Below are 11,456 nucleotides of genomic sequence, written 5' to 3'. Positions count from 1 at the left end.
CATGAGGCCACACCCCCTTTTTAAAGCATCAAATAACTAATTAAAACTTGGACATAAATCAGCATGATAAGAACTAACTATAATGACAGAAACTTTTAGGGAGCTGTCATGTCAGCCATCTTTTTATGCAGTCTATGATCCACAGAGAATTGGGAGAGCCTTTTAATCAATGTTTTTCAAATGCATTACGTTTAGCTCCAGAGGTTCACATGTCTCTGCAGAAGAAAGAAGAAAATCTGTCATGTTATTAAAAAAACAGATCTGCCTTTAAGCTCTATGACAAATGTCCTTCATACATAATTGATTGAACAGAAGACATGTTTATCTCAGAGATAAAGAGGCCATGACTGGTGCCACCACAAGACGTCAGAAGGAAACATTTAAAAGACTTCTTCAGATTTGTGTAACTGTGTAAAGTCGCATTGAAAGGACACGTTCACACACACACTGAGCCTCAGCGTCCCTCACACACAGCTGTCTTTGATAACGAGCTGCCATGTTCATGACATCATTCAGCCTTTTGATATTTGCACTCAGCACATAAAAGTGTTTTTCATAAAAAGACATATTTTGAAATGTATCAGGGGATGTGATGACGTCAAGTAAAATACTCAGGAGGATACCTTTAATTTGTACTTATCTAACGTGTTAACTGAGTGAAACAGATTATAAATCTATATTAAAATGTATTGATGGGTCTGAAACCTGTCGCTTTATGTAAAGACACTTCTTTGACTGCCTCGTTCCCATGCACTTGTCCGTCACACACACACACACACACACACACACACGCTGTCTGAAGCAGAGAGGCCCAGACTGCACAAATCCTCAATCTCAAAACTGCGTTTGAGTGCACGTGGGCGTTTCCAGTGTGAGTGTGTGTGTGTGTGTGTGTGTGTGTGTGTGTGTGTGTGTGTGTGTGTGTGGCTCCCAGGCTCCGTGGGAAAGCTCCAGAGAAGGAGCAGAGGGAGGAGAACACACCGGTCACCAGTCCAGTCTGCAGCCGACACACGGGCCACCTGCCCCGGACTGTTAACCGCACACACACCGCTGGAGAAAAAAAGAACCCTTTAAAGCTCCGGAGACATTTATTGACTTTTAATCAGTTTAACAGAAAAAATCAAGTTCTTCTTCATCTGCTGATGTGGACAAACTTGTTTTGACAAGTCGATTTGAACTTTTTCTAACGAGGGAACTTTTAACTTTTGTTGCTTTTAAATTGCTTTTTTTCTGGGAAAGAAACGAACCTGAAAGTTCATCAAATCCTGGATTAAACTAACAAAAAATTATCTTTAATAATCCTGTAAAAACATTCTTGTGTTTTAACTTTGATTTCACTCCAAGTCCTCTGAAATATTCCTGAATCATCCCGACACTGGACCTGATCGATCAATATTAAGTGATAGGAGTGATCACATCTCATCGTCATTTCAGTCCTGCAGCGGCCTCTGTATCTCATTTAGTCTCAAAAAGATATAATAGGTATAAAAAAAGGTGCACACCTCCCGGGCAGAGACAGGCAGCGCTCCCCGCCCTCCGTGTACCATGAAGCGGCCGTGTGAGGAGAGCAGCTCCGCAGAGAGCGACGTGGAGGAGACCATCGATGTGGGCAGAGAGAGCGTCTATCCCGGGTGAGTCAGGAGGGAAATGTGCTTTTTATTTCATCATATTTTACGGGGAAATATTCAAACGCTCATGATTAAATCCAAGTAACTTTAAATAAAGAAATCTGCGGAGGCTTGTATTCAAAATACTTTTAATGGTTTCATCTCCAATCAATCACACCATAACTGTGTCCTGCAGTCATTTTAATGCATAAAAGGATGAAATGAAAAATATAAAATATGATCTCATTTATTCTTGTAGTAAAGATTGAAAGTTATCTGCAGGTCCTAAAAAGTACCATTTCTCTGGTTTCTGTTCACAAATGTGTTCGAATAAACCCTGAAAATGTGCCTGCGTCATTATAAAGTGTTAGACATGTTTGATCAGTGGGCTCAAAGAGTCTCTTTACAAGCAGAGGCTGCAAACCAAACATGAAGCTATTCAGCTATTAAACTAAAACAGTCAAAAATACTCTTTACTACAGTTTACTCCTGTTCACAAAAGGTCAAAGTTGATGTACACACAGATCTGTGCTGTGAGGTCACACTGACACATCTCACTGTTGTTTTAAAGAAATAAAAACTTTATTAATCACTTCATGAAGTCAAATCTCTTTCCACCGTTTCCGAGCAGTCACAACATTTTCTCCCTAAACTTGGAGACTTTCTGTCGCTCATTTCCAAACGGACATTTTTATTTTGCATAAAAGACTTGGACAGGAAAGTTTCATTTTGTGCCGGGCGTCAGAAAGATGCAGTTTGCTTCATGGCGCCTGATTTGCAGACTGAAAGTAGAAGGAAGTGATTGTGTTCATGTGTCAGTATTTGTGTTCAACAACACTAAGTTGATTATTTAATGTTAAATTCTTTTGTTTTTCAGGCACATGAAGGCGTCGTTTATAAGATGTGGATCACCGACGACGACCACTCAAGTGATGGCGAGGAAGAAACGCAGAGGGGTGAGCTTCTTAATGTGTTAGTGAAATGTCCTGTGGGAGGACGTCGAGTTCACAGACATTTGATCCGTTTCTTTTTTCTTGTCAGATAATCGAGAAGAGACGCAGAGACAGAATCAACAACAGCCTGTCCGAGTTACGCAGGCTCATCCCCACAGCCTTCGAGAAGCAGGTGAGACGTTCGTCTCTCCATCAGAACCAGCGTCAGCACCTGTAAACATACAATGCACTGTGTTTTGGTTCGCCTCCTACATTAGGTCCTGCTTTAAGTCTGTTTACGTTCTCACCTGAATCAAACTGGACCGTGGTTCGTTTGGAAACGGACCGAGATCCGTCTTTTCTAGCGGACCATGGTCCGGTTGTTTGGTCCGCACCAGAGTTTGATTCCGGCGTTCACACCACTTAAACAAACCGCACCGAGGGAACTAAACAAGGCTGGTGTGAACCCGCCCTTAGAACTCCTCCTTGTATTCCCAGGGTCATATGTTAGCTAATATTGTAAGAGATTGGTATGAGCAATGTTTGCAGTTCAAATGTCAAAATAAAGAAGGGAGATGGACGTTTCATATGCAGCTTGAATGGTTGGAATCTGTCCGGCCGCTGTGGAGAAATCGTTGCCTGAAGAAACAGACACTGCTGAGAGGATAGAAAAAGGTCTGCTTAATGTGTCGGAACATTAGGAAGATACAGAGCTGGGAGCAAAGGACCCTTGAGGGGGGGCTCTGGGACAGCAGGGCTAACTGTTGATCCTCCTCGAGGTGTCGTGGGCGTAACTTGACACTGGTGAAGGGAGACGCCCACTTGATAACCCTGTTGTGCTGCTCTCGCTGCCCATCTAACTACAAGTCTGAGTTGTGGGGGTTGTTAGGAGCCATGTGGTAGGGTAGGTGGCATCAGCTTAGGCAGTGGTGTACTCAGGAGGGGGACAGTGGTGCCCCCATGTTTAAAAAATGCCTCTTGGATGCCCCTGTAGATATAAAACGATAAAGTGTCCTTCCAGTGGATAACGGATCCATGTTGGAAAACTAGTTACCCTCTGCACCTACGTGTGAGACATTGTGCCCTCATGGGATGCCTAGAACTGACCCTGTTTCGCATCACAACTTTCTGCCCACTAGTGCCCCATGGCATACAACTAGTGCTCTTTTTTCCTTTTGCCCCTGCCCCTCAAACAGCCGGAGCACACCGCTGCACTGAGAGATTAAAAACTGGAAGTTTGCAGTTTTTCAGATGAAACGGAGGCAAAGAAGATGGCGCCATCTGGCTCCCCGTCTTTCTCTCATCATCACGAATTTCAAAACAGCACCGTGGGAGTTTGAGCTGCAGAATCCAGAGTCTCTTCTCAGCAGAGACTCTGAACACTGCAAAGATTTATATTTCAAAATAAGACACCCGGGCTTTCAAACTGCAGCAACATATACAAACTCTGCTGGGGTCTAAAGGGTTAAACCTCACAGAACTGTTTTAATGTTAAACAGTGTAAAGTCATGTTGAGATAACTGATGCCTCTGAAGACTCACAGCATCAAGGACAGCTGTCAATCAATTCTGATTTCATGAACAGATTCACTTCATCCACATGATCAGTTTGTTTGAGCACAATCTAAACTCTTGATTTAATCATGATAATTCAAGTTTAAAATGCCTACGTTTTGTAAGTTTTACATCCCTTATATTTTGTAACATCCCCTTAAAAGTAGGAGGAAAACACGACAACCAAAGAATCGAAGGAGTCAGAAGTGAAACATGGTTTTAAACACAACAAATGTTCACTGTGGGGGAGGGAGGAACGAAGGGGTTGTGCCCAATAAACAGAACTCAATATAACAAAATTAGGCCTGACTTAAGTTCTACCTCTACAAACAAAATCAAACAAAAGGCCGAACTGTCTTCTCTAAAAAAAAGAGCTTCACCAAAACAAGTACAGAGGTGGCACCAACCAATAAACCCGGCGTTTCTACAGAAATAAACTGCACAATGTACAGGGTCCCCCAAACTCACCTGTGCTCACAAACCTCCCACCACACACCTTTTCTATAACAGAGCAGCAGCTCAGGCAGCAGCACAGACAAAAAGCAAAGAGTGAACTCCTCTTGGTTGCTCCTTAGCTTGCGGGCCCAGAATGCTGATTGGCTAGCTGTAGTGTGAGGGAGCCAATGAGCAGCACGACCAGCCTGCACAGGTGGAGCTCAATCAGGTGGTTATCACCCTGCTGACAGCCCAGAGCTGCCTGGGTCGAGGCAGCAGTGAAAACGTGGAATGGATCTTCCTTTTACTGGAATGCCCCCAATGAGCAGGCGGAATGGATTCGACTGACGGAGTGCTCTCAAAAGAACAGCGCGTGGGTCAGCAGCTGATATTCGATATGCTAAAAGTGGGTGGGACTTGTCTCACTCACGTATAATGGTTCCTACGCCCATGACTTAAAGGAACTCAGACATCTACAGATGTCAAAGTGCCGCCCATAAACCAATCAGCTCTCAGCAACAAACATGAATTAAAATCCAGCTGAAGAATTAAAACACAGAAGTTAACCTGCTGTCTCTTACATGACGTCTGTCCATTTCACTTAACACAACTCAGCAGTGACTCCAGGAGCCCCGTAAAGCTGAAGTGCAGCATAGAGAGGCTGAGTGAACGTGGTCTGCACTCTGTGGAGGAGAGTCATGGTTTCAGAGATGCTGTAGAAGGACAGAATACCTGCTCTGTGATCCAGGTACACTCCGACTCTGGAGGACCGAGGACCTGAGACATGAGTGTGGACACTGTCGTACCAAAAGTGATAACTGTTGTTGAAACATTGTAACGTCCAAGATTTGTCATTGTATCCAAATCCCCAATCGAGACAGCTCTGGGATCTGCTGACATCCTTGTATGCGACTGCTACATGAACTTCTCCTCTCCTCTCCACCTCCCAGTAACAACGTCCAGTCAGACTCTCTCTACTCAGGACCTGGTTATAATCAGTGAATCTGTCTGGGTGACTAGAATAAGGCTGTTCTTCACTCATTAGTGTTGCTTTTCTGTCTCCATCAGATAATAACAGCTGTGTGTGTGCTGTGTTTGGATCCAGTGTGATGTCACATGAGTACTGTAAGAACTCAGCTCTGGTCTTGGGCTCTGGTTGTGGCAGTAAAACATCCACTTCAGTCACTGTCTGCGAGATTTTTCTCCACGTCTCCCTCAGAACGTCCTGTAGTTTACCTCTGACCTCTGACACAGCCGCTGTCACAGCCTCAAAGTACCTCAGAGGACGGATCTTGATGCTGGATGAGTCTGTAGATTCACTGAGTGGTGACAGTGAGGGGTAGTTGTGTAGAAACTGGTGGTGATCCTCTGTGAGTGACAGCTCCTCCAGGTCAGCGTCTCTCCTCTTCAGCTCAGTGATCTCCTGCTCCAGCTTCTCCTGAAGCTCTCTGACTCGACTCACTTCAGCTTCCTGCTGGGATCTGACCTGCTGCTTCACATCAGAGCGTCTTTTCTCCATGAGACGGATCAGCTGAGTGAAGATCTTCTCACTGTCCTCCACTGCTTCATCAGCAGAGCGACTGATAGCCTCCACCTGCTGTTGAAGCAGCTTCACATCTTTCTCTCTGTCCTGGACTCTCTGCTGGATGTTTTGTCGACTCACCCCGAGCTCTCTCTGCCTCTCGCTCCTTTCCTCTGCAGCTGTGACTGTGTCGTGGCCTTTATGATCGCCCATTAAACAGTAATCACAGACAGACTGCTGATCAGTACGACAGAACATCTTCATCACCTCATCATGACGAGAGCAGACGTTGTCCTGGAGCTTCTTGGAGGGCTCCACCAGCTTGTGTTTCTTTAACGGAGCTACTTCATAATGAGGCTGCAGGTGTTTCTCACAGTAAGAGGCCAGACACTGCAGACAGGACCTGCAGGCTTTCAGTTTTCTCCCAGTGCAGACATCACAGGCCACATCTTCAGGTCCAGCATAGCAGTGATCAGCAGGAGCAGCTTGGAGTCCAGTCTTCTTCAGCTCCTCCACTAAATCTGCGATCATGGTGTTTTCATCCTGGACAGGCCTCGGTGTGAAGGTCTGCCTACATTGAGTGCAGCTGTAGATTTCGTCCTCATCCTCACCATCCCAGTGGGTTTCAATACAGCTCATGCAGTAGCTGTGTCCACAGGGAAAAGTCATCTGATCCTTCAGTAGATGCTGACAGATCAAACAAGAGAAGATATCCCCGTCCAGCTGAACTCCTTTCTGCGCCATTTCACCTCTCAGTGACAAAGCCTGTCTGAGTTTCACTTACTCAGAACTTATACAAGTTTGAGCTCTGATCCAACAAGATGATTGTGCAGGGAGTGTCAGCTCTGGTTGGTTACACCCATCTTCTGTAGAACTGTAGAAGACTTTGTACTGTTTTCTCTGAGTTCTGTTTGTTACAGTCGTGTTTTTAAATTTCATATGATATGAGACCTTAATATTTTGTAATTTGATATATTTTTATAGCATTTTGGGGTCTAAATCTTTGGGGTCAGTTATGTGAAGTGTTGAAATAAGGCACTGTAATACAGGGTGTGAAATGTGTTTACCAACACAGTCTCCTCGCATTGACTCGACTGTTTGAAGGGCTCTCAGCAGACTGTGACTTTCATGATCATTTATCTTTCTTCTCCATCCGGCTTTGACTTTCGTTTTCTTCCATCAGGGTTCAGCTAAACTGGAGAAGGCCGAGATTCTGCAGATGACTGTGGACCATCTGAAGGTGCTGCAGGCGACAGGGGGGAAAGGTAACCAGGATGTGTCTCACTTTTAACATCCTTTTGGTACTCTTAAGTAGCAGGCGACAACGTTTACAGACGTTTAACCACAGCAGAGAGACGTATGGTCATATGTCTAAAAACACTAGAAGCATTTATAGCACTTACACCATCTCATTCACACACACACGGCTCTGGTCTCATCGTCAGGAGAAATAGGGGTTCTGTGACTCTGACCTGTGAACTCTACCTGCATGGAACTAGTTTTTTTATGGTTTAACAATGAACAAAACGTGGATAGTCCCTGGTACCTGTTACTTTATTTGTGATACCCTTGCCAGGCTTACACTCAGTATGCAGGAGCAATCCAAGGTCAAACAGTAAACAGACTTACGGAGGGGCATAGGCAAAAATGAGAAACGTTACATCGCTCTCTGCAAGCACACCAGACTCCATTGATAAAAACAGCGACTTTACCCTGCAGAAGACAGGAGACTGCTGATCTAAGGCTGCCTCTCTGTTACCAATAAAACAGCCTGTTTAAAGTTGCTTTGTCTCTCTGTGACGTTTGCAACGCAAATATAAAAAGTGAAACCTCATTCCCGCTCAGAAGTTGCACGTTGTTCGTCAGTTGCAGTTATGATGCGTTCAAGTGCCAGTTCTTCGAGAAGATGTCAGTTGGTCTTTGCCAGCAAAGAGCCTTTAAAGTCAGTTTGGTTTGCCAGAGCATCAGTGAGTCACACAACCTGTCAATCAGTTCAACAGTTTAAAGTGCTGTGTGTGTGTGTGTGTGTGTGTGTGTGTGTGCGTGTGTGTGTGTGTGTGTGAGTGAGTGTGTGAGTGACAGAGGGAGGCGGTGAGTCCATGGGAAAGCGCTGCAGGGATAAAAGCACCACTTGACCCTGAGCAGCGCTGTTTGCTTTCATAAAGCCGGCGGGGGGGTGGATGTGGAGAGGGGAGGTGTGAGGGAGAGGGGTCAGTGCTGCGTTCACAGGCCGTCTCTCTGCAGCGTTTGTTTGGGTTTACCAGCAGACTGAAGTTAGAAAATTTAGGCTGAAATAAATTGGAACTTTAACGTAAAAAAACAACTTTTTAAATGATATTCAAAAGTTACTTCATGTCATATTTTGTATTATAAAACCTCAGTCCATTCCCCGTTATTTGTGCAACGTTCTGGGTAAATCTACTTCCTGGACGGTTCATTTGAGTTGTGGCGTCCCTCAAGGCTCTATCATTGGTCCTCTTTTGTTTCCTGTAAACATGCTCCCTCTTGGCCCTGTCGTTCACAATCAGGATGTGTTTTACTTGATTTATGACACCACATGAAAGGGTAAACCGCAGTACCTGACCCCCCCTCTCTGTCTGCAGGTTATTTTGACGCCCACGCTCTGGCTCTGGACTTCCTGTCTCTGGGTTTCAGAGAGTGTCTAACGGAGGTTTCTCGCTACCTGAGCGCCGTGGAGGGCCTTGACTCCGGTGACCCTCTGCGGTCCCGCCTCCTCTCCCACCTCACCTCCTGCGCCTCGCACCGTGATGCCGCCGCCCTCACCATGACCTCATCACATCCCCACCTCCAGCAGCCTCACCCTTTACCTCCCCCCTTCCACCCTCACCACTGGACTGCTGCAGTCGCCACTGCTGCTGCATTTCGACCCGCTGCCGCTCCGTACGGACTGAGCGGGCTTCCTGTTTCTCCTGACGCTGGAGGAGCTGGAGCCCCCCAGAAGCTGGTGGAGTTGTCACAACGCAGCGTAGCCTCCTACGCAGACTCCACCACCTCCTCCTCTCCTTCCTCCACCTCCTCTTCCTCCTCCCTTGTGTTCCCCTGCACACCCGCTCCTCTTTCTGCCTCCCTCCTCTCCCTGTCAGCGTCGTTTCCCCTCACACTCCACGGAGGTTTCCCCCTTCTCCCTCCCTGCTCTTTCACCTCCACCACCACCACCAGCCCTCCCAGCTCCTCCTCTTCCTCACAGACTCCTCACAGTAGCAGCAGTAAGCCCTACAGGCCGTGGGGGACCGAGGTCGGGGCGTTCTGACTGTTTGACCTGCTGACAAACTTACACTTTTAACAGCCTGGAAACACTTTGACACCAGTGATCAAATTACTTATGAATGAACTGGTTTTAACACTTTGTGACCAAACAACTAGTTCCATTAACCTGCTAACCCTTGAGGTGATTTTGACTGTTTCACAGCTGCTGAGTTTTCTGTTGCATTTCTTCTTTCTATTCAGATTCACTCAACTGTTAAATCAATGAATCCCCTGAAAGACCAAAACCCACAGTGAGTGTATGAAATAACGAGCGTTTTGTTTCTGTAACGACACAAATCTATTTGCTTTTTAGATCTTTGAACTAGTTGGTTGGAGTTTCAGACAGGAAGTGAGGACGTTTCAAAGACGGTCCAACACATTGATGGTTTCAGTTTTATCGTTGGATATTTTGACAACAAAAAGAATCAAAATAACACCAGAATTTTTAATTAGAACCATCCATGTGACAAAAACACATAAACCAAAGTCTGCCTCTGAGATTATCAGTCCACTGATGAAGAGGAGCTATAACCTGAGAATCCGAAGCGCTCTGAAACGTTGCCCGTGCTGATCTGCCAAAAACAAATTCTCAGAGAGTCTGTTGTTCACGCTGGTGCAAACTGGGATGAAGATTACCATAATTACAAAGATGATGACTGTAATGTTCGGTTTCCTTGTATTGAATGTGTCACTGATTATCATCAGAACTCTGATTCGCTGTGTGCCTTTTTACAAATAAACATGAAGTAACAACTTTACTGCAGTCATGGAAATTGCAGCTGTTAGTGTCTTTTCTTTGTGCGGTATGAACTATTTGTAGATGTAGAAATGATACTTAACCTGGCTGTAGTTCAAGGTATTGTTTGCTGTGGACAAGAGGTTCAGTGCCTCAAATGTTAAAATGTTTGTAAAGCCGCTCTCCCACTGGTCAAAAAAACGCTAACACCCGCTAACACTCAGCTTTTTTGCTTAGTGAGAAAGGCTCCAATCAGCATTCAGACCCGGGTCACATGACTCTGCAGTAGACCCGGGTAATTATCGCCTCGGCACCGATCAGCATTGATGGGAACACAAAATCTGTGTCACACGCTAATCTCCGCCCCCTTTCTGGCGCGATGCTATGCTCCGTGCAACCTCTGCGACTCCTCATCATCTCAGCTACAAACTCCGCCCGTCTCCGTCCGAGCAGCGCTTGATCGTTCCAGATTTGTCAGCGCCGAGTTTGATAAACAGACTGAATGAGTAACAGATACAATAAAGACCTAACCACCGTAACATCTTCACTGGTTACTAACCCTGTTTCCGGCGCGTTTGTGACGTCAGACGGTGACGCAGCAGAAAAGAGACTGACAGGAGGATACTTCACTGGCAATGGGAAAAGAGACAATCTGCATTTATTAGCGGGTCTTCCCGCATCTGAAAACCCACGTCAATGCGCTAATTTCGATGGGAAAGGGGTACAAGTTTTATCTCTTTCAAGGAAAAGTTTGACTGTGCTGCCCTGCACATGCAAAACTGTTAGGATAGAGGGAGCTGCAGGATTGACTCATTGAGTGGCTATTTTTAACCTTTTAACATGTTGCAAAATGCCAAGGATGTAAAAATACAACTAGTTTGTGTTCAATTCACTAAAACATATAACTGTGGGATTGGTCAATCAAACTGCCCAATAGCAAGGCATATAACTGTGCAAACTGTAAAACATGATTCACTTTCCAGAGGGTCAAAGTTCATTCTTGATCTTGTCAACAGCAGCTGAAGTCAGATTTAGTGGATGTTGGAGCTTTTGACAAATCACATGACCTTCATACGTAGCTTGAATTAGTCACACAGTAGGAGACGTTACACTCGTGTTTTTCTGGTGAATTTCTACGACCAGGTGAGCCTAAAAACTGAGGTAAAGTGTTCAAAACCTACGATTAAACAAAAGGCTGCATTCACTGGTTGTAAAATGATCAAACAGCACGCAGGTGAATCCGCTCCTCCTCTGCCTTCATCCTGCAGCAGATTTACTCTCTGAAATCAGCGCTGCAGCCGTTAAATCCTGCAGAGAGGCAAACGGCGTCACTTCCAGCTGAATGGAGGATTAGAGGCTGACAGGCCTGGGAACGGCTCCGCGGGCCGTAAATCCGCCCCGGTC

At 45.5% G+C, this 11,456-nt stretch overlaps 2 protein-coding genes across 2 annotated transcripts; one reads left to right on the top strand and one right to left on the bottom strand.

Moving 5' to 3' along the window:
• The first annotated feature begins 1,346 nt into the window (after positions 1-1,346).
• Positions 1,347-10,057, top strand: hey2 (hes-related family bHLH transcription factor with YRPW motif 2). The gene is made up of 5 exons (XM_069657151.1): positions 1,347-1,631; positions 2,485-2,563; positions 2,649-2,732; positions 7,233-7,314; positions 8,653-10,057. The coding sequence occupies exons 1-5, from the start codon at positions 1,546-1,548 to the stop codon at positions 9,318-9,320; spliced, it is 999 nt and encodes a 332-aa protein (XP_069513252.1). The 5' UTR covers positions 1,347-1,545; the 3' UTR covers positions 9,321-10,057.
• Positions 5,129-6,793, bottom strand: LOC138585222 (tripartite motif-containing protein 16-like). Its single transcript, XM_069657512.1, has one exon. The coding sequence runs from the start codon at positions 6,791-6,793 to the stop codon at positions 5,129-5,131; it is 1,665 nt and encodes a 554-aa protein (XP_069513613.1).
• Positions 10,058-11,456: the final 1,399 nt, after the last annotated feature.

This window comes from Semicossyphus pulcher, unplaced genomic scaffold, assembly GCF_022749685.1.
Source record: "Semicossyphus pulcher isolate SPU_LCO1_2020_fin unplaced genomic scaffold, fSemPul1.0.p SCAF_11, whole genome shotgun sequence".
NCBI classification, from domain to species: domain Eukaryota; kingdom Metazoa; phylum Chordata; class Actinopteri; order Labriformes; family Labridae; genus Semicossyphus; species Semicossyphus pulcher.
Note: the sequence above shows the minus strand (reverse complement) of the source record. Positions and strands in the feature narration are given on the sequence as shown.